At 46.6% G+C, this 23188-nt stretch overlaps 1 protein-coding gene across 1 annotated transcript in view; it reads right to left on the bottom strand.

Moving 5' to 3' along the window:
• Positions 1–10844: 10844 nt before the first annotated feature.
• The window catches only part of d2hgdh (D-2-hydroxyglutarate dehydrogenase), a 63689-nt gene continuing 51345 nt past the window's right edge, over positions 10845–23188 (bottom strand). The window contains exons 8-10 of the mRNA XM_067995643.1: positions 22004–22146; positions 18356–18521; positions 10845–14631 (exon numbers count right to left, since the gene is read on the bottom strand). Of these exons, the coding sequence (XP_067851744.1) occupies positions 14369–14631; positions 18356–18521; positions 22004–22146 (572 nt within the window). The 3' untranslated portion in view covers positions 10845–14368. The remainder of the gene's footprint in view (positions 14632–18355; positions 18522–22003; positions 22147–23188) is intronic.

The following is a 23188-nucleotide window of genomic DNA, read 5'->3' as shown; positions in this document are numbered from 1 at the left end:
GTCAATCAAATTGGCTGAATAATGGCTTTTGTGATGGTGGGGATATCGGGAGGAGGCCGAGATAGATCATCTACTCAGCACTTCTGGCTGAAGAAGGTTGCAAACGCTTCAATCCTGTCTTTTGCACTCACGTGCTGGACTCTGCCATCATTGAGGATGGGGATGTTCACGGAGCCTCCTCCTCCCGTTAGTTGTTTAATTGTCCACCACCATTCATGACTGGAAGTGGCAGGACTGCAGAGCTTTGATCTGATCCGTTGGTTGTGGAATCGCTTAGCTCTGTCTTTAGCATGTTGCTTCCATTGTTTAGCATGCATGTAGTCCTGAGTCGAGTCGTAGCTTCACCAGGTTGGCTCCTCATTTTTAGGTACGCCTGGTGCTGCTCCTGGCATGCTCTTCTACACTCCTCGTCGAACCAGGGCTGATCCCCTGGCTTGTTGGTAATGGTAGAGTGAGGAATATGCCAGGCTATGAGGTTACAGATTGTGCTGGAATACAATTCTGCTGCTGCTGATGGCCCACAGCGCCTCATGGATGCCCAGTTTTGAGCTGCTAGATCTGTTCTGAATCTATCCCATTTAGGACGGTGGTAGTGCCACACATGTTGGATGGTGTCCTCAGTGTGAAGAGGGGACTTAGTCTCCACGAGGACTGTGCGGTGGTCACTCCTACCAATACTGTCATGGACAGATGCATCTGTGACAGGTGGATTGGTGAGGACGAGTTCAAGTAGGTTTTCAAGATTGAGATCGATAGATTTTTAGTAGGTAAGGGTATCAAGGGAAATGGATCAAAGGCGGGTAAATGGAGTCACGGAAGGGACGGACATGGAGTTGAGAAGCGATGATACTTTCAAGGACCTGAGAGAAAAATTGGAGGTTGGAAGTGTTGAGGGTGAGTTCTTTTAACAGTGGGTGATAATGGCAATTTTGAAGGAGAGAGGCTCAGTGCCTGAGGGGATCAAAGCATTGACAATTTCAGCTAACATGGGGACCAGGATAGGGGGTTTGGTGCTCAGCAATTAAGTGGGAAAGAGACTGCAGGATGTGGGTGTTATCAGTAAGATGAGCTTGGAGAGGGCAGGGGTGGAGGTGGGGGAGGAGAGATAGGAGTTCACGGCTAGAGTTGGTGGGAATCCAGGACGCGGGAGAAAGGGGAGGGGGAGGACACAATGGAAGCGGCTACACAGATAATCTCAATCTTGGGGACAAAGAAATTTGGAGGAAGTTGGTCAAGAGGCTGGCGATCTCATTGCCCTCCCAGATGATTGTGAAATAGTGAAAGGGTATTGGCTGCTGAGAGTAAAATACAATAGTGCTCGACACGGCAGTGGGTGGATCGGCCAGACGTGCGCCAGATGCACACAAATTTACACCCCTCAGGCTTGAGGAAGCAAGGATAGAAGCTGTACTAGGGCAATGGTGAGTGAGAAATGCTGATAGTTGTGCTAGGAACAAGGATATCAGAGAGGAGATAGTACAGTTAATCAAACTGACAAAGGTGGAGGCATCATGGGACTGGAGAGCTAGAGGTGGGAGATTTGGGAATTTGAGAATGAGGTTCTAAGGTGGGGGTTTTAGGGGAGCTTTTTCCATGGGGGGGGGGACAGTGACAGTAGTGGGATTGTAGCAGGGTAGGGGTTGAGGATAGTAAGGGAGACAAGGAAGTGGTCAGAGATAGCATTTTCAGAGATTGGGACCACAGATGCAGAGAGGCCATGAGAGGTAGCCGAGGAGATGGTTAGGGAAGTTTATATGAAGGGTGAGAGTAAGAGAGGACAGTAGGGTGGTGAATTCAGAAGAAAGGAGGCTAGGGGAGTTGAGGTGAAGATTGAAATAACCGAGGATGGGGAGTCTCAGTGCAGAGGCTCAGGAAAGAAAGGGAGGACATCTCGGGGATGGGCCATGGGGGAGGCAGTAAGAGTTGAGGATTTTAAATGAAAGGTGTGAAGGATAGAAGAGGGGTGAGGTGCTCAAAAGAGATGTTCTGAATTCGGGTCTGCTGCAGGTACTTTCTTGGTCTCAGTGGTGTCAGTCACTCCCTTAAGTGGTCTGGTTGTCTGCTTTTTACAGACATTGACTCCCACTGCCCTGTATCTGCTAGAGCATTGGCAGGATCCGATAATAGGACAATGATATTTATCTGGACCTGATCTCTACTGTGTCATCTGTGGTTCAGTGGGTAGCACACTCTGAGTCAGAAGGTCACTGGTTCAACTCCCACACTAGACACTTGAGCACATAATCCACAATGCAGTGCAGTACTGAGGGAGTGCTGCACTGTCGGAGGTGCTGTCTTTCAGATGAGATGTTAAACCGAGGCCCCCTCTCCCCTCTCAGGTGGACATAATAGATCCCATGGCACTATTTCGAAGAAGAGCAGGGGAGTTCTCCCCGGTGACCTGGCCAATATTTATTCCTCAACCAACATCACCAAAACAGATTGGCCCAGAAATTGCTCCTTAAATAACGGCGAGCCTAACAGGGCTCACTGTTATTTTCGGACAAATGGAAGAGCAAGCTACGGTGAGCACGCGCGCGCAAACGTGGAAATTGCTCTTCCTGATTCCCCGTGGATTGACAGCTTGCCGGCTGGCTCGCCATTGAAATGAACGGAGGATGAACAACTTGCTGCTGGGACGCGGTGGGTACCCACTAAAATAGACTGAAAAAGTTCGGGCTGCTCTGAACTGGAGTGAGGAGCCTGTCCTGCCGCCATTTAAATTTCGTGCATAATTAATGAAGCCAGGATTCAGCTGAAAGGAGATTTTTAACTGTCCGGGAGTTGTTTAAAAAGTCAGAGAGTCGGGTATCAGAATTTTCACAATTTTTTCACATTTGGAGTGTCCTGATAGTGTTTAAAGAGGCCAGTGTGGGGGGAAAAAAAGTAAAAACAAAATACCTTTTCCACTCGGGATCCCACTGTTTATTTATGTACTAGAGAGAACGGAATTCAGATGCAGGGAACAACAAAGAGTCAGGCGCCATGCCCATAGGCTCATCAGCAGGAGCTATTACCCACCACGGAGAGTGTAGAGGGAGAGGCGGTCTTTCGAGATAATATCGGAGGAGCTGAGCATGAGGAGACTACGCCTTCGTGAGGAGGCAATCGGCCACCTCTGTGAAATGTTACAAGAGTTCCTTCAGCCACATGTCGAGGATTGTGGTGATCTGCTGCACTTTGCCCCGCAGGAAGGGCTGACCTTTAACCAGGCAGACAAGGTGGAGGATGCCAGCCCAGATGTTGCTGGGGTCAGGGGTCGTGACCCCCCCCCTCCACCCCGAGGAAGCCATGGTTACAGAGGGCAGGGTGGCGAGACAGGAGCTGGTGGCTCAGTCACTGGGACAGCGATGAAAGTGGCAAAATGCCTCTCATCCCCCTCCCCAGGAAAGCAGCCAAAAGGACAGGCAAGATTGAAAGTCAAACTGTGGACTTTTATTGCAGCAGCAAAAAATTGGTGCAAAACTTTATATAAGCATTGAGTTAATTTAGTCATTTTCTACTTTGTAAACAATTGTAATGTTAATTACAATTTTTCAAACACTTACACATGACCTCTGACTAAGATTTAAGGACAGCAACAACAAAAATGATTATACAAACAATCGTAAGAGAATCGTTAAATAAGAAAACACCAACAATCAAATGAAAACAAACAGCAGAAAAAAATGAACAGACTTGCCCCCTCATAGACTGTGCCTGAGGGTCACTGTGACAAAGTCTGAGCACGAGGAGGTGGACTCTGCACAAGAGGGGCACCCTATTTCCTCCAGGTCCTCATCCCTCCCTGTGAGCCAACCCCTCTTGTTCCCAGGGCACGTCCTCGGTGTCTTGTCCGTTGGTCATAATCAGGGAGCTCGGAGCTGGGCTGCTGCTGCTCCAAGCGGACACTGGGAGAAGTAGTGTCAGGTGGAGGCCGAGCTGCTGGCTCTTGTCTGCAGTGGGAGGCGACCCGTGGGGTGTCACAGGTGTCAGGTGCAGTAGGACTGTACACTCCTCATGGGAATTATGAAGCATCTTATTCTACACAGACATAAAAAATAAAAATTTGTTTGTGCTTGTTGGTGAGAGAGAGACAAGTTGGATGGTTTGGAGACTGGGTCTAATTCACTAATTGCAATTTCACACCTCAAATCTCTGGAGTACAGATAAAAGATCTCTAAAAGCACTCAGTGAGGCCCGTCTCCAATGGTAAGTGAGTTTTACGACCAGTTGACATTAGATTGAATGGTGACCACCCATAAACAAGCTCTTCACTATCATTGCATCAGTAACAGTAAGGACATTTAATAAAATCTTAACTTTTAAATTTCTAAAAATCTCCACAAACTTTTTAAAAAGTTCATTTTACTTTGCCTTTTTATAAAAAAAGTTTAAAAAATCTTATTTACAATTACGTAGTTTTAAACTAACTTTCAATTGTTAATAGGTGATTTGAAGTGTGCTTACCCCTTTAAGAATCCAGGTTGAATTGGTGAGCATGTCTTCTCTCTGACTTTTTTTTAAAAACGTATTAACAACTGCTGCTGAGAAGCTGCTCAGATGCCCACTAGAGGATGGTGGACTTTTATCAGGTTCCTATTAGAGCAAGTTCTCCCACTAAAGACCGCAGATACAAAGTGGGTAAATTTAAACATGATGAGCAGCAAGCGTCTTTCATTCAGCGCACAGCAATTTTCGAGCCATTATCTGGTCAATTATCACATTGCTGTTTGTGGGATCTTGCTGTGCGCAAATTGGCTGCCGCGTTTCCTTCAACAGTGACTAACTTCAAAAGTACTTCACTGGTTGTAAAGCGCTTTGGAATGTCCTGAGTTTGTGAAAGGCGCTATATAAATGCAAGTCTTTCTTTTTCCTTAAACATGTACTTCTTTAATCTTTGATTAACACGATGCGAGGTGGTTTGGTTCGATTGGTAAAATGCTTTATTCCACAGTGGGTAAAACATCACAGAACACTGAGTATGATTAAAGTCACTTGGTACAATCAATTCAACTTCCATTCATGTATTGTTACAAAAATAAAGAACACACGTAGACCGGCCCACTTGAGGGATTCGTACTTAATGTAGAAAGATGGATTCACTCCATGATCCGACCTACCGAAAGTACAGCGATTATTTCTCCCTGGACTCCTTTTGCAGCCGTTCAGCTGATTTACTGACCTATGAGAGTGGATATTAATTCTGGGCAGGAGCTAGCCACAGCCCCAGACCACAGTGAGTCGGAGGCCCGGCAGATTTTAACTTCGAGGCCTTAGATGAATCCCGCTGGTCAGCAGCTGGCCGGTAAGGGAGGACGAAAATCGGGTGGCCATCAGAAGAAGGCAGCCAGCAACAAGGTAAGTCCAGGGGGTGGGGGAGAGTTGCGATGATCCAGCAGTTGGGGTGGGGGGAGCCAGGGGCAGCAGAGGCCAGGACCTTCCCAATGCTGTGACCTGACCCTGACCAGGGGTCAATGCTCTGACCCCGACCACGTGTCAATGCTCTGACCCCGACCACGTGTCAATGCTCTGACCCCGACCACGGGTCAATGCTCTGACCCCGACCACGGGTCAATGCTCTGACCCCGACCACGGGTCAATGCTCTGACCCCGACCACGTGTCAATGCTCTGACCCCGACCACGTGTCAATGCTCTGACCCCGACCACGTGTCAATGCTCTGACCCCGACCACGTGTCAATGCCTTCAGAAAGCAGGGTAAGAATGGGAGAAAGTGACAAGAGAAAACACAGCAGCATCATCCATTCTGTGCTAAATATTTACAGTTTGCCGTGTTCCAAGTGTCTCAACTTTCTGCCTTAAAAATCGGCAAAGTGACCCACAGATGCCCTGATGCTGTACCACAGAATAAAAGGACACAACTCCAGCAATACCCCACATGGGGAGTTCCTGATCTTGGCTGGGTCACTGTACAAGCTCCAACCGGGAGAAAGGACATTTCCCTCATCCCAGGCTGCCTTTGCCAACCTCCAACAGGGGAGTAACTCCCCTCTGATTTTTTGAGTGGTCTTTCCAGACTTACGAGGGAGACTAGGATACCAAATGCTGCTTTTCCAAGGTTTTGTCTTGTGATCTGGAAGAATCCATTATCAACACATTCAAAAGCAGAGAAGTTTACGTTAAACTTGTATAGAACCTTGGTTAGATCACACTTGGAGTACTGCGAGCAGTTTTGGTCTCCGCGTTACAAAAAGGATATAGAGGCACTGGAGATGGTGCAAAAAAGATTTACAAAGGTGATACCAGAACTGGGATCGTACACCTGTCAGGAAAGACTGAACAGGCTGGGGCTCTTTTCTCTAGAAAAGAGAAGACTGAGAAGTGACCTGATAGAGGTCTTTAAGATTATGAAAAGGGTTTGATTGGGTAGACATAGAGATGTTTCCACTTACGGGGGAGACCAGAACTCGGGGCCATAAATATATAGAGAGTAACTATGACTCTCTTACTTCGGTAAGAGAAATCCTCTGGTTACATAGCTGTGACAGTCTTGAATTCTCGGTCACAGTTTGTCGTACCTCCCTGTGGTCCCGCTGGTAAACAACATTAATTTGTTGGCTAAATCGACTGCTCAAAGAAGGTGATCAAATCCCCAATAGGGAAGGGGAAACAAACCCTCTAAAAAACAAATTCGATGACCCCCAGGCGATTATCGAAGCCGGAAGGGACAAGGACCGGGCAAACAGCCTCCCCGCCACTGAGTTACCAGAGACTCTTGGTGAAAAATACATCAGCTGGACTACCGCTAGACCTCTCCCTACGAGGCAAGCAACTAAAACCTCATACACACAAACTAGTGAGGAAGACTTCATGAGAATAAGACCAATCCAAGTGCCCAACAGAAAACCTACTCCGGTTGTTAAAGACCGAGAGAGGGGTTTACCAATTGGTGAAGATAAGACAGAGAGTGAGGAAGAGCAACCTTCGGGAATAGAACCCCGAGAGGAAAGGCCAACCATTAAAAGCAGGATCATTTATAACTCTGGCCTCAAACTTTCATCTAAAGAAAACAATACAGAGAGCGAAAAGACCAACAACAGGGATCCAGAAGAGGAACTAATTGAAAACACATACTGCAAGGGTATTAAAATCGAACCCCCAAAAAATCCTAACCAACAGAGAGAAGTTAACATTCACTATCCCATAGATAGCCTACTATGCATTCAATGTAAAGAGTACTTTCAGTCCCACACACTGTTTAAATCGCATATAAAAGTCAAACATCAAGTAACTAAGATAACAACATCATGTAACAAAAGTAGACGAAGAGGAGATTACCAATCCATAACCTACCACTATGCCAAATGCAAAATAAAGGAACAACTAATGCCAGAAGGCACATTCAGATGCACATTATGTGCTCTTAAATTCACCACTAAAATTGGTTTGGGACAACACGGGAGATATCAGCACCCCGAATTAAGAAATAAGAAAAGATTGGAATATACCAAACCAAAGAATAAAAGCAAGAAATCCATCTGGTCAGATGAAGAAGTCAGACAAATTAAAGAATTGGAAATTAAATATAAGGGTTGTTGGAACATAAGTAAGAAAATAAGCGACAAATTAAAATCAAAGACTAATAGACAAATCTCGGAGAAAAGAAGACAGCTTGAAACCATAGCCAACAAAGAACCCTATTAGCTAACACAACCCTTGAGAATAACGCGACAGATGATTATCTTGAACAAGATGTAAGTCATGAACAATCAAGCCAAATCAATATAACTAACGAACCTAAAGAGAAAGACCCAACGAAATGGAATAAGGAAAAGAGACCTGAGCAACTTACTATTAGATGCTGAACAGTTAATAAGGGATAGGACAAACGGAGAAGAAGCAGCCCAAGCCATAGGACTTATCGAGGTAATTACGGAAATCATGTTAGAGAAAGATGAAAGAAAACAGTCGAAAGCAAAAGAAATTAAGAAAAAAGACCCAACAACCAGTAACACAAGAACATCAAAAAGATGTGCTAAAAAGAAAGCCGCATATGAAAAGACACAGTCTACGTTCATCAAGGACAGGAAAAGATTAGCTTAACAAATATCTAACAAATATTAAATGCCCTCTTTCAAAAGAAGAATTAGAATTAAATTACAAGGCAAAACTATCAAAACCCAATAATAAATCAGATATTGGTAAATTCGCAGGATGCATGAGGATGGCAAAGAAGGAAGGTTTAATGAGTGATATTAGTGAAGAAGAAATTAAACAAGCCTTAAATAACATGAAAGAAGTGCATGAGGCCCGATCGGAAAAACAGTGCACGACCTTAAGGAACGGGATGGAAGGGACCCCACGATTCTAGCGAGACTCTTGTGATGGATGAAGACTGCGATCATTCCTGACATCCTTAAGAAAAGTAGAACAGCACTAATTCCAAAATCAGAAGACACTGAACTTCTTAAAAACATTGATAATTGGCGGCCAATAACCATAGGGCCAATATTACTATGACTGTTCACTAAAATAATTACAAAGAGATTAGCTGAAGCAGTAACTCTAAACCCCAGACAGAAAGGATTTATTGCGGCGACCCCGGGATGCAATGAAAACATTGCCATCCTCCAAAACATTAGGAAAGGGGCGAAGAATTAACAGGAAACAACTGGCAATAGTATCTGTAGACTTAGCTAAGGCCTTTGATTCCATGGACCACATCATGATAACAAAATGTCTAAGGAGAATGGGAATAAATAAAAAATTCATTAAACTCATCAAAAATATGTATTGAGGGAGGGAATAGTAAGACAGAACCAATAAACATCAAAAAAGGAGTCAAACAAGGAGACCCCCTACCACCGCTATTATTTAATTTAACCATGGACCCACTTCTTTGCATGCTTGAAAGAGATGGCTCAGGGGTTTGGATGAAGGATAATAACCAGGACATTAAATGTACCGCCCTAGCCTTTGCCGACGACATTGCAATTATGAGTGATTCGCACTCCGGAATGATTAAAAATGTAATGATACTAGAGTCATTCTGTAAGAAAACTGGGCTAGAAATAAACAGTAAAAAGACCCCAGGTTTTCACATGTCCACCAGGAAGAAAACCTTCCTGTTCAACCACAGGACTAAATTGCAGATGAACGGTAAAAAATTAGAATTTATAGCCACGGGAGGTATAGAAAAGTATCTCGGTGCCCGGATAGACCCATGGGCGGGAGTAACAGAAGACAAGTGGATGACAAAACTAGAAAAATGGATCGATAGTCTAAAAGAAGCCAAACCTAAACCAACTCAAAGGATCGAGATACTTAAGATCCATATGATTCCTAGGCTGTATGACCACCTTACCCTCACCGAGGCATCACAAAACACCCTCATTAATTTGGACAGGCTAATCAGAAAAACGGTCAAGGAGATATTACACCTGCCAAAAGACATCTCAGATGGTGTACTATACTCAAGAAATCGAGACGGGGGATTAAGCCCCCCAAAACTAGAGATTCAAATCCCATTGGCAATAATACGCAAATTAGAAGCCCTGGAGAACTCGAGTGATCTGGAAATTAGAGCTTCGTTCATTTACAGAGGACAGGACAACAAGGATAACATCACAAAGCTTAAAAGCCTGAAAGCCCTCAGGGAGGTGTCCGAATACCTGGATTCAGTGAGGAAAAAACCTACAGAAGAAGAATCACGAATGGGAGACAGCGAGTTAGAGGATATGGTACGAAATATTATACCAGAAGAGCTACAAAGAGGGGCCAAGAAAGCAATAAACATATACGCAGAATGGAGGAGCTGGGAATTCCACAAATGGGCCAAACTTCAATATCAAGGATCTGGCATTGCATACTATCATAATGATAAAACCTCTCTAACGAATGGATCAAATTAAGGGGTGGGATGAAGCAATCACAATTCAAAAAGACTTTACTAATAAAATCTAACCTTTGTCCCACCAGATACACATTATCACTCGGGAGAACCGGGTCAACAAAATTGTGCTGAAGATGTGAACTGTCAAACAACACAATTGCACACATTTCAGGGAAATGCCTCTCAGTACAAAAAGCCCGAATTGAGAGGCACAACAAAACCCTAGAAAAACTTAAAAACAAAGCAAGTATCTACGGCTGGGCGTCATTTACAGAGCCAAGACTTAAATCAACCGATGGGGCTCTATGCAAGCCCGATGTCCTGTTCCTAAAAGGCAAAGAGGTAGCTGTAGTAGATGTCACAATTCGTTACAAGAATAATGATAAATCATTAGAAAAGGCTTGGATTGAAAAACAAGAGAAATATAAAACGCTGGAGCCCGCAATCAGAAAATTGACAGGCGGAGACAATATTAAATTGTTTGGTTTCGTAATAGGTGCAAGAGGAAAATGGTTAGAACAGAATAACACCCTGATGAAATTTCTTAACAGCGACCACTACAAGACCTTTCCGAGTCAAACGTCAAGATTAACACTGCAATTGACACTAGAAATCCTACAAATCTTTATGGAAGCTTAGTTATGAGTGTCAAGTACATTCTAGTGGTCAAAGACGACCCCAATAGACTATCTTAGTTCCCCTGTTATACTTCTTGTTTAATTAAAGTTGTTGTTGTTGTTAGTAGTACAATGTCAATGATTAATGTACTTTACTGTGTTTCTTTGGCAGGTACACATTGTTATTACATTCATTAAAGTAATTAAATGCACAAACATCGATGATGACACGGGTACTAGGCATATATTGCCACTAGCCTAACAACCAATAGACCCGGTTTGCTCTCTGTGTGGTTGTACTTCAACGCTTGGTGAAATTTTGGGACTCAGTGCTAGGACTTTCCCCTAACAACGGCCCCCCTACTCTTCCCCACCCCAGTACCAACTGCCCCCACCTTTGGCTGCTGTGTAACCGGATTTGACCACGTGGACGAGCCAAGTAAAGACTCGAAACAGACGCTCATTCAATGGAATCATGTTCCACGAGTGTATCTAAAATAGTCACTAATAAATCCAATAGGGAATTCAGGAGAAACTTCTTTAACCAAAGAGTGATTAGAAAATGGAACTCACTACCACAAGGAGTAGTTGAGGTGACTAGTACAGATGCATTTAAGGGGAAGCTAGATAAACACATGAGGGAGAAAGGAATAGAAGGATATACTGATAGGGTTAGATGAAGTGGGGAGGGAGGAAGCCCAAGTGGAGCCTCCATCTGCCACAGTTTTTCCCATTTACTTTAATCTATCAATGTCCCTTTGCAACTTTTTGCTTCCATCTACACTATTTATTGTGCCACCTAACTTAGTGTCATCAGCTGATTTGAATGTAGAGCTCTCCATTCCTTCATCTAAATCATTTATAAATATAGTGAAAAGCTGAGGCCCCAGTATATATCCCTGGGGGAACACCACTACTCACATCCTACCAATTTGAGTATATACCCATTATTCCATACTCTCTTTATAAAGGTTCAAAATGGATTTTACATGTTGCTCAGCCGTTGTTCGGGTTATTGGGGAAAGCGGGGGTGGGGGGGGGGGGTGCTAGTGGTAGGCAAAAATTAAATGAGAAGAAATCCAATGTGGAGACACAAAATGTGGGGAAGTGACAGAGCGATACTCCCTGGCAGAGTGAGCATGCTGCCTCATGAGGTGGGTGCAGGCAGGGGCTGCCCTGTTTAGTATTTGAGGGCACCCAGCCCAGAGGACAACATTGCTCCTCACCGGTCAGATCATCTCATCGAATCACACAGCACAGAAGGCCATTTAGCCCATCGTGCCTGTGCCGGCTCTTTGAAAGAGCTATCCAATTAGTCCCACTCCCCTGCTCGTTCCCCATAGCCCTGCAAATTTTTCCCCTTCAAGTATTTATCCAATTCCCTATTGAAAGTTACTACTGAATCTGCTTCCACCACCCTTTCAGGCAGTGCATTCCAGATCATAACAATTCGCTGTGTAATAAAATTGCTCCTCAACTCCCCTCCGGTTCTTTTACCAATTATTTTAAATCTGTTTCTCATTCTATTATTCATTTATTCCCTAGTTTCTCACATGCATTCTTTCCCCTCTCATGCTCTCTCCTCCTTGTTCCCTATTTCTCCCCGGGTTGGCCTGGATCAATGTCAATATAGTAGATGTGAACCACCGACAATGCTCTACAATCTTAGGAACATGGCCACTGGGAGCAGTTCTATGGTCTGCCCAGCGGATGCCTCCATTCCACAGGGAAAATGATCAGCATGTTGCCCCTTGCAAGCAAAGCCTCGGTCAGGTGCTGGATGCACCTGTGGACTGCTGACTGACTGACATGACATGTGTCACATGCGTTGGCTTGGAAGGATCTGGTGGTGTAAAAGTTTAGAGCATTGGGGACCTTCATGCCCACAGGAACAGCCATCTCTGTGCTACAGTTATTGGTTGGCCGCCAGGAAATAGTGCAGGAAGGTGGCAGCCTCCTTTGTGAAGAGGAAGCTGGTCTCCACTGACATACTCAGGAAGGACCTTCCGGGCAGAAATGTAGGTCCTGAGATAAGGACAGGTGTGGTAATGTGTGAGAGCCAGTCACACCTGGAGGTCCTGAGATAAGGACAGGTGTTTTAATGTGTGAGGACTAGTCACACCTGGAGGTCCTGAGATAAGGACAGGTGTGGTAATGTGTGAGGACGAGTCACACCTGGAGGTCCTGAGATAAGGACAGGTATTTTAATGTGTGAGGACTGGTCACACCTGGAGGTCCTGAGATAAGGACAGGTGTGTTAATGTGTGAGGACCCAGTCACACCTGGAGGTCCTGAGATAAGGACAAGTGTTTTAATGTGTGAGGACCCAGTCACACCTGGAGGTCCTGAGATAAGGACAGGTGTTTCAATGTGTGAGGACGAGTCACACCTGGAGGTCCTGAGATAAGGACAGGTGTTTTAATGTGTGAGGACTGGTCACACTTGGAGGTCCTGAGATAAGGTCAGGTCACCGAAAGCCCGGCAATCCTCTCTGTGAAATGCAGCACAGTTTTCATTACAAAGTGGGTGCCCAATTTCAGAACCCGCATTTCCCCCCAGCAAGACTCTGCACTGTCAGTGGAGCTTCTTACAATCAGGGCTCATGTCCATCTGATTTTAAATTAGGTTTGCTTTGATCGTCAGTCCTTCACCGATGCATAGAGTTACACAACAACCAACATCACTGCAGTCCTCCAATAAAAACAGAAACAGCTGCAAAATCAGCACAGGTCAGTAAAGGTTGGAGAGTGAAGAACAGGTTAATATTTCAGGTGGGAATCAGTCAGAACTTTGGGTTCAGATTTCCAATGTTCAGTTTTTCTTTTTATCTCTGCTGATACAGACCTTCATGTAACACAGCAAACAGAAGTCATGTAAATGGACTTTGTTTCAGTCCAATCCCCCTTCCTCCTCTCTCTATGTGATAATGATGTTCTCAAACTTTAATAATCGTGACATCATTTCTACCAGATCCAGGGAGGAAATGGGTAGAAATGTACGCACATTACTCAGATGATACACTCCCACTCAGCTATGCTGCTATTTTCTAATTATCTGCACAGTGAGTTCAAGCTCTGGGACCTTTGCTTCAAATCATTCTCAGACTCCTGTCTGTTGCTGTGAGAATTCTCTATGAACCTGGACAGTCTCATTCCAGTTCGTAGTGGACACGGACCCACTGCAGGAAACTGTCCCAGTTTAGCAGCTCCTGGCCACCTCAGTCAGAGAGGCCACAGGATTTAAAAGTGGTGGCTGTAGCTCAGCGGGTAGCACTCTCGTTCCTGAGTCAGAAAGTCATGAGCTCAAGTCCCACTCCAGAGACTTGAGCACAAAATCTAGGCTGACGCTCCCAGTGCAGTGCTGAGGGAGTGCTGCACTGTCAGAGGTGCAGTCTTTCGGATGAGATATTAAACCAAGGCTCCGCCTGACCTCTCAGGCGGACGTAAAAGATCCCATGGCACTATTTCGAAGAAAAGCAAGGGAGTCCTGGCCAATATTTATCCCTCACAGTTCATTATCATGTTGCTGTTTGCGGGATCTTGCTGTGCGCAATTTGGCTGCTGTGTTTCCTACATTATAACAGTGACTACACTTCAAAAGTACTTAACAGACTGTAAAGCGCTTTGGGACGCCCTGAGTTCATAAAAGACGCTATATAAATGGAAGTTCTTTCCTTAAATGGAAATACAACAGGGGGCGCTCTTGTGAGCTTATTGTTGAGGCAAATTGCTGCAGTGGAGAGAGCTTTACTCTACATCTAACTGTGCTGCACTTGATCTGGAAGCATTTAATGCTGATACAAGGTGCGTTCCCCAGAACCAATATTCTCCACCTTCATGAGTGTAAAATTTGCAAAAATAAACATTTTAAAAGTTGCAGCCAGGGCTCCCAGAGAAATCCTTGCTCTCATGGTGATTTCATGGGCTGGAGGATGGCAGGGTTTTATAGGGATTTAAAATTCCCTTTGGATCCAGAATCGCTTTCATCTGCTGCATGATCTGCACCGCTGCCTTGGGCTTACTGAAATGAATGAAGTTCTTCTTCTTAAAACCCAGGCCGTGCTCAGCACTGATACTTCCACAATGCTGCGCAGTCCATTCATACAAATAGGGCTCGATGGAGCCCAGCAGCTGCTGGTCGTAGGCTGGAGATACAATGTTCAAATGCAAGTTTCCATCACCTAGAAAGAACGAAGAAATAGTTAAGGTCTTTAAATAGTGACAGTATCGACCCTCGCCTTTAAATAGTGACAGTATCGACCCTCGCCTTTAAATAGTGACAGTATCGACCCTCGCCTTTAAATAGTGACAGTATCGACCCTCACCTTTAAATATTGACAGAATCACCCTTCGCCTTTAAATAGACACTCGCCCCTCGCCTTTAAATAGACGGAATGGCCCCTCACCTTTAAATAGAGAGAGAATCGCCCCTCGCCTTTAAATAGTGACAGTATCGACCCTCGCCTTTAAATAGTGACAGTATCGACCCTCACCTTTAAATATTGACAGAATCACCCTTCGCCTTTAAATAGACACTCGCCCCTCGCCTTTAAATAGACGGAATGGCCCCTCGCCTTTAAATAGAGAGAGAATCGCCCCTCGCCTTTAAATAGTGACAGTATCGACCCTCGCCTTTAAATAGTGACAGTATCGACCCTCGCCTTTAAATAGTGACAGTATCGACCCTCGCCTTTAAATAGTGACAGTATCGACCCTCGCCTTTAAATAGTGACAGTATCGACCCTCGCCTTTAAATAGTGACAGTATCGACCCTCGCCTTTAAATAGTGACAGTATCGACCCTCGCCTTTAAATAGTGACAGTATCGACCCTCGCCTTTAAATAGTGACAGAATCACCCTCCGCCTTTAAATATTGACAGAATCACCCTTCGCCTTTAAATAGACACTCGCCCCTCACCTTTAAATAGACGGAATGGCCCCTCGCCTTTAAATAGAGAGAGAATCGCCCCTCGCCTTTAAATAGCGACTGAATCGCCCCTCGCCTTTAAGTAGAGAGAAAACCGCCCCTCGCCTTTAAGTAGAGAGGGCATCGCCCCCCGCCTTTAAGTAGAGAGGGGATCGCCCCCCCGCCTTTAAGTAGAGGGGGGATCGCCCCCCCGCCTTTAAGTAGAGGGGGGATCGCCCCCCGCCTTTAAGTAGAGGGGGGATCGCCCCCCGCCTTTAAGTAGAGGGGGGATCGCCCCCCGCCTTTAAGTAGAGGGGGGAATCGCCCCCCGCCTTTAAGTAGAGGGGGGAATCGCCCCCCGCCTTTAAGTAGAGGGGGGATCGCCCCCCGCCTTTAAGTAGAGGGGGGATCGCCCCCCGCCTTTAAGTAGAGGGGGGATCGCCCCCCGCCTTTAAATAGAGACGGGATCGCCCCCCGCCTTTAAATAGAGACGGGATAGCCCCCCGCCTTTAAATAGAGACGGGATAGCCCCCCGCCTTTAAATAGAGACGCGATCGCCCCTCGCCTTTAAATAGAGACGGGATCGCCCCTCGCCTTTAAATAGAGAGAGGGGATCGCCCCCCCGCCTTTAAGTAGAGAGGGGATCGCCCCCGCCTTTAAGTAGAGAGGGGATCGCCCCCCGCCTTTAAGTAGAGAGGGGATCGCCCCCCGCCTTTAAGTAGAGAGGGGATCGCCCCCCGCCTTTAAGTAGAGAGGGGATCGCCCCCCGCCTTTAAGTAGAGAGGGGATCGCCCCCCGCCTTTAAGTAGAGAGGGGATCGCCCCTCGCCTTTAAGTAGAGAGGGGATCGCCCCCCGCCTTTAAGTAGAGAGGGGATCGCCCCCCCGCCTTTAAGTAGAGAGGGGTTCGCCCCCCGCCTTTAAATAGAGACGGGATCGCCCCCTGCCTTTAAATAGAGACGGGATCGCCCCCCCGCCTTTAAGTAGAGACGGGATCGCCCCCCCGCCTTTAAATAGAGGCGGGATAGCCCCCCGCCTTTAAATAGAGACGGGATCGCCCCTCGCCTTTAAATAGAGACGGGATCGCCCCCTGCCTTTAAATAGAGACGGGATCGCCCCCCGCCTTTAAATAGAGGCGGGATAGCCCCCCGCCTTTAAATAGAGACGGGATCGCCCCTCGCCTTTAAATAGAGACGGGATCGCCCCTCGCCTTTAAATAGAGACGGGATCGCCCCTCGCCTTTAAATAGAGGGGGGATCGCCCCTCGCCTTTAAATAGAGAGGGGATCGCCCCTCGCCTTTAAATAGAGAGGGGATCGCCCCTCGCCTTTAAATAGACAGAATGCCCCTCGTCTTTAAATAGCGATGGAATTGCCCCTCCCATTTAAATAGAGACAGACCCGCCCCCTCGCCTTTAAATAGGCAGGATCGCCCCCTCGCCTTTAAGCAGGCAGGATCGCCCCCTCGCCTTTAAGCAGGCAGGATCGCCCCCTCGCCTTTAAGCAGGCAGGATCGCCCCCTCGCCTTTAAGCAGGCAGGATCGCCCCCTCGCCTTTAAGCAGGCAGGATCGCCCCCTCGCCTTTAAGCAGGCAGGATCGCCCCCTCGCCTTTAAGCAGGCAGGATCGCCCCCTCGCCTTTAAGCAGGCAGGATCGCCCCTCGCCTTTAAGCAGGCAGGATCGCCCCCTCGCCTTTAAGCAGGCAGGATCGCCCCCTCGCCTTTAAACAGAGGCAGGATCGCCCCCTCGCCTTTAAACAGAGGCAGAATCGCCCCCTCGCCTTTAAACAGAGGCAGAATCGCCCCCTCGCCTTTAAACAGAGGCAGAATCGCCCCCTCGCCTTTAAACAGAGGCAGAATCTCCCCCTCGCCTTTAAACAGAGGCAGAATCTCCCCCTCGCCTTTAAACAGAGGCAGAATCGCCCCCTCGCCTTTAAACAGAGGCAGAATCGCCCCCTCGCCTTTAAACAGAGGCAGAATCGCCCCCTCGCCTTTAAACAGAGGCAGAATCGCCCCCTCGCCTTTAAACAGAGGCAGAATCGCCCCCTCGCCTTTAAACAGAGGCAGAATCGCCCCCTCGCCTTTAAACAGAGGCAGAATCGCCCCCTCGCCTTTAAACAGAGGCAGAATCGCCCCCTCGCCTTTAAACAGAGGCAGAATCGCCCCCTCGCCTTTAAACAGAGGCAGAATCGCCCCCTCGCCTTTAAACAGAGGCAGAATCGCCCCCTCGCCTTTAAACAGAGGCAGAATCGCCCCCTCGCCTTTAAACAGAGGCAGAATCGCCCCCTCGCCTTTAAACAGAGGCAGAATCGCCCCCTCGCCTTTAAACAGAGGCAGAATCGCCCCCTCGCCTTTAAACAGAGGCAGAATCGCCCCCTCGCCTTTAAACAGAGGCAGAATCGCCCCCTCGCCTTTAAACAGAGGCAGAATCGCCCCCTCGCCTTTAAACAGAGGCAGAATCGCCCCCTCGCCTTTAAACAGAGGCAGAATCGCCCCCTCGCCTTTAAACAGAGGCAGAATCGCCCCCTCGCCTTTAAACAGAGGCAGAATCGCCCCCTCGCCTTTAAACAGAGGCAGAATCGCCCCCTCGCCTTTAAACAGAGGCAGAATCGCCCCCTCGCCTTTAAACAGAGGCAGAATCGCCCCCTCGCCTTTAAACAGAGGCAGAATCGCCCCTCGCCTTTAAACAGAGGCAGAATCGCCCCTCGCCTTTAGATAGAGACAGAATCGCCCCTCGCCTTTAGATAGAGACAGAATCGCCCCTCACCTTTAGATAGACACTCGGATGAACTGCCTCTTCCCATGGGAACCGCCCCCCCAGTATGAGTCCGCATCTTTAGGAGAGGACAAAGTCAGGTGGCAGAAAAACAGGAATGGGAACAAAAATAAAATAGGAGCAAATCTGGGCGAAATAGCGCTAGCCCGAGACGCCGGCCCTGAGACGCCACCTCCTCCAGGGGTCCCCTTGCCCATCTGATGTAAGCAGTACACCAACGGATCTCACCAAGGTGCCCATATCCAACGACACGCTTTGCCCTCACCCCCAGCCTGCTCTTCATGTCGACGACTATCTCGTAGATTTTCTCCAGCGGTAAGGAGATGTCGTATTTGTAGACGTAGCCTTCAAGGCGCAGTGCTTCAGTGATGCATTCCCGCAGAGCCCAGAGCGCCTTCAGGAAAAGAACATAAAAACCATTGGAGTAGACAGAATCCCTGGGATAGGAACACGGACGTCAATCCTTCAAAACATACCACGGCTGACTGACTGATCGTCTCCTTCACAACCGTGTAGCTGTGTGATAAATGCTTTCTCGAGCACCAAACTGGGCTTTGAGTCACTTACTGACTATTGTGCCCACATGCAGATTTTGTTGCTCGAGCAATTTAAAGATCAGACAAGAAGCGGCGGTTTGATATACACACAGACTACAGTGAAGGGTCAGACTTACATAAATGGGTTAGATACACAGGCAGACTTACATGAAAGGGTTCTTTATAGAGACAGAGAAAATTCGCTAAAGCATACAACTGGGGCGTAAATAGCACGAAGCAACCGCTTCCCCTTGTTTGCGCTCACCTGTCCATTTACTGCCGATATTGAGGATTTAAGTGACCATTTGGAGTGAGCTCCATCTACACGGTGGACCGCCTGAGGGAGCGTTCACACCAGCATCAGTGCTCACACTCATTTAAAGGTGCCGCTGATTTGAATGCTGGCTGTGTGTTCAAACACCAAGATGTAGTGAGCAGTACAGATACTGTGTGTTTTATGAATGACCTTTCTATATGGTCCATACCATACGTACATCTATATGTTTTGAATCATGCCTGAAGTCCAACACATTGCAGTGTTAGGATCCACAATATGAGTGCTACCCACTGAGCCACGGCTGACCCACACATACATCGGCGGGTACACAGTAAGAGCTTCTAGCCAATCGTGCACCATGTTTCTTAATATAACTTATGTTAAGGCCTGTCAAATCAGACACGATACATATATGTACATACATAAAAATCAACGTAATCTGTATTTGTGACATTCCAGCAAAACTGCTACATTGACCGTAGCAGTATGGGTGCGTGCCGGATACAAGATACAGCGATTATCTCTATCCTGGGAGGGGGCCAGCCAATGTCTTTCCTCTGTGCAGGATTCACCGCAGCTCCCAGTCTCAGTGCAGACCCTCTCCCTCCAGACCCTTTCTCATCACTGTTCCGTGAGAATCAAACCCTACTTGTTTACCCAACCTCAGTGTCTCATCAACTTTGAAGCACAGATGTCACTTCCTTATCCACTGACTCACTCAAAGACCATGGGCTATAAATTCGGCCGTGTAGCGCCCCATTGTTTCGGCGGTACACGGCCTCTCAAATGTCCAAGATGGTGTCTGGGATGTGTGCGCACGCTTCTAGCGTGACGTGCGCCGGATGCCACCTTTGTAAAGGGTTTAGAGCATGTGCAGATAACGAACGCTGGCAACATGTAAAGTAAGGAGAATATGCGTTCAGTGTGCAATACTGATTTAAAGGGATAGGCACCATTTTGACTCTTAACGCTCCACTTAACGCACTGTCTTAACCACGACCAGCTAAACATGTCCTAGAGTGCCTGGAGGTTCCCTCACCAGCGCTATTTAAAGGATTTATGCAGGATTTACCGGTTAGTTGATGGATTACTTGGAGGTCTCCCATACTTGAACACTAGGACGAGGGGACATAGCCTAACATTTAGAGCCAGGACGTGCAGGAGTGAAGTTAGGAAACGCTTCTACATGCAAAGGGTGGGAGAGGTTTGGTACACTTTGGCAGTTGATGCAAGCTCAATTGTTAATTTTAAATCTGCGATTGACAGATTTCTGTGAACCAAGGGTACTAAGGGATATGGGGCTAAGGCGGGTATATGGAGTTAGGTCACAGGTCCGCTGTGATCTCACTGAATGGCAGATCAGGCTCGAGGAGCTAAATGCCAATGCCACTTGCTGCCTCCTGTTAAGAACATAGGAACAGGAGTAGGCCATTCAGCCCCTCGTGCCTGCTCCGCCATTTGATAAAATCATGGCTGATCTGTGATCTAACTCCATATACCTGCCTTTGGCCCATATCCCTTAATACCTTTGGTTGCCAAAAAGCTATCTATCTCACATTTAAATTTAGCAATTGAGCTAGTATCAATTGCCATTTGTGGAAGAGAGTTCCAAACTTCTACCACCCTTTGTGTGTAGAAATGTTTTCTAATCTCGCTCCTGAAAGGTCTGGCTCTAATTTTTAGACTGTGCCCCCTACTCCTAAAATCCCCAACCAGCGGAAATAGTTTCTCTCTATCCACCCTATCCGTTCCCCTTAATATCTTATAAACTTCGATCAGATCACCCCTTAACCTTCTGAACTCTAGAGAATACAACCCCAATTTGTGTAATCTCTCCTCGTAACTTAACCCTTGAAGTCCGGGTATCATTCTAGTTACATAAGATGTTATGCGCCACCGTCTCCTGCAAGAAAGCAGGATGTGTGTCGGTGAGTGTCCTGCGGGATGTCGGGGTGATGTGCCTGTCATAGGAACAGGAGTCGGCCATTCAGCCCCTCGTGTCTGCTCCGCCATTTGATAAGATCATGGCTGATCTGTGATCTAACTCCATATACCTGCCTTTGGCCCATAAATGGTTGAATAGCTGCCAGTGTGTGTGACCTCTGAGTTGAGGGTCTGTGGTTTGCAACAGTGGTAACGTGTGAGGGTGAGAGGAAGCATCTGATTGGAAGAGTTGAGTACTGATTGAAAGCGTTTGTTTTAACATAACTCATCAGTTTGTAAACATAGGGATGGGACCTGCATCTGTGCTTTACGTGTGCGATGGCTGATCTCCGTATCTTATTTTTTTACAAATAAGAGGTACAGGCTACCTTTGAGAGATGCAGCCTGTCTTTAAGAGATGCGAGCAATTCACTCGAGATTTGGGCTCCCCTTGCTGGTGCGAAGTGTGAATGTGGTGGAATCCTCGTGTCAAGGCCGGAATGCTAAGCTTCTATCAGGTGAGGGGCCAGTGGCACAAATGTCTCGTAGACCGCGATGCCTGCACCCGGTTCTGGGGATTATCAAATTTAACCCCCCCCCCCCCCCGCCTCCAGCCGCTTAGACATTTCCTTACTCAGAACTGCAAATCAGTAATTAGGCATTGACTAATCACTTCAAGACATTGTGGCTTGTGGATCATATCATATTTGATAAATTAAATTTACACTTATATAAAACAAAGCATAGCAATGCTAAACTAGCAGGAATCTAGTCATTATCATCAATCAAGTCAGCCACAGGATTTCTGCTGCCAACCTGATTAACGCTTTCCAACAATTTTACTCAACGAGTGGTTAGGATCTGGAATGCACTGCCTTAGGGAGTGGTGGAGGCAGATTCAATCATGGCTTTCAAAAGGGAACTGGATAAGTACTTGAAAGGAAAATATTTGCAGGGCTACGGGGATGGGGCGGGGGAGTGGGACTAGCTGGATTGCTCTTGCATAGAGCCAGTGCAGACTCGATGGACCGAGTGGCCTCCTTCCGTGCTGTAACCTTTCTATAATTCTCTGATTCTGGTCCATTACATTCTCCAAAGTTATTATCCATCAGAGCTGAGACAAGGATAAGTGCACTCTACCTTTATCTTACTTTCCTCAGTAGCCATAGTCCCATCAATCACCAGACCAGAGGTCATGACCTTCTCCAGGAAACGACTGAGTTTCTCCTGATCATGATCACTGTTGGATCCTGATGTTTCTATCAAGATGTAAAATGGTGCCTCTGGAAGAAAGTAAATGAGAGAAACTACAGTCAACAGATGGCAGCAGTGAGATTATCAGAGAGTGAGAAGGAGGGAACGGGACAGAGTGAGGGCAAACAGACCAGGTGTATAATGAAAATGAAAACATGGAAGGAAGGAGAATATGGGGAAGAGAGAAAATGAACAAGAAAAGTGGAGAGAAAAAGAGTGGAGTAAGAAATGGAGAGTGGTGTGAGTGAGAGGTATCCTGATGAGAGAGAGAAAGAGAAGGAAAAAAGGAGCAGACATGTCTGATAAGAGAGAGTGACAAACAAGGAAGAGAGCTCCACCCCACGTGTACACACACACACACACACACACACACACACAGTAAAGGCCAGAAGCCATATCAGTGCGGGTTAATGCACAATCTCAGCTTGGGATACGATAACCAATTCCCCTACAAACACAATTACATTTTTAATATCCAACATGTATTTTTACATCTGACACACAGGAACAATCCCCCTCCCATTCACCTGCCCATTAGAAAGCAGCAGTTCCACAACAGGCAGTATATTTTACTGCATCATGACATAGAAAGTACTCTCCACATACATGCATACAGGCAAGTATACACATGAACACACTGGTATACACACATACACGTTGATAGATATATAAATATACACATTTATATGTGGATAGATATTTTATATATAATACACACACTAATAGTGATGATTGCCTGAAATGTACCCATCACTGTCAAGCTATTCTCTATCACTGGGGGAATGGTTACATTGCAACACCCGTATCGCCATGTTTGGAATGCTGCATGTGAAGACCTGCTTTAATCTGCAGCGGTTCAAGAAGGCAGCTCACCACCATCTTCTCAAGAGCAATTAGGGGTGGGCAATAAATGCTGGCCTCGCCAGCGACGTCCACATCCCATAAATGAATTTTAAAAAATCATCTCTTTCAGTAGCCTTATTGTTGGAATATTTCCACTCAAGTGAACTCTCACTCAACTGAGTGCTGATGATATCTGCTGTTTTCTTTTGGCTGATTTAGCCTGTATAC

Source organism: Heptranchias perlo, chromosome 13 (assembly GCF_035084215.1).
Source record: "Heptranchias perlo isolate sHepPer1 chromosome 13, sHepPer1.hap1, whole genome shotgun sequence".
NCBI lineage: Eukaryota > Metazoa > Chordata > Chondrichthyes > Hexanchiformes > Hexanchidae > Heptranchias > Heptranchias perlo.
The sequence above is the reverse complement of the archived record's forward strand: the minus strand, read 5'-3'. Positions and strand labels throughout refer to the sequence as shown.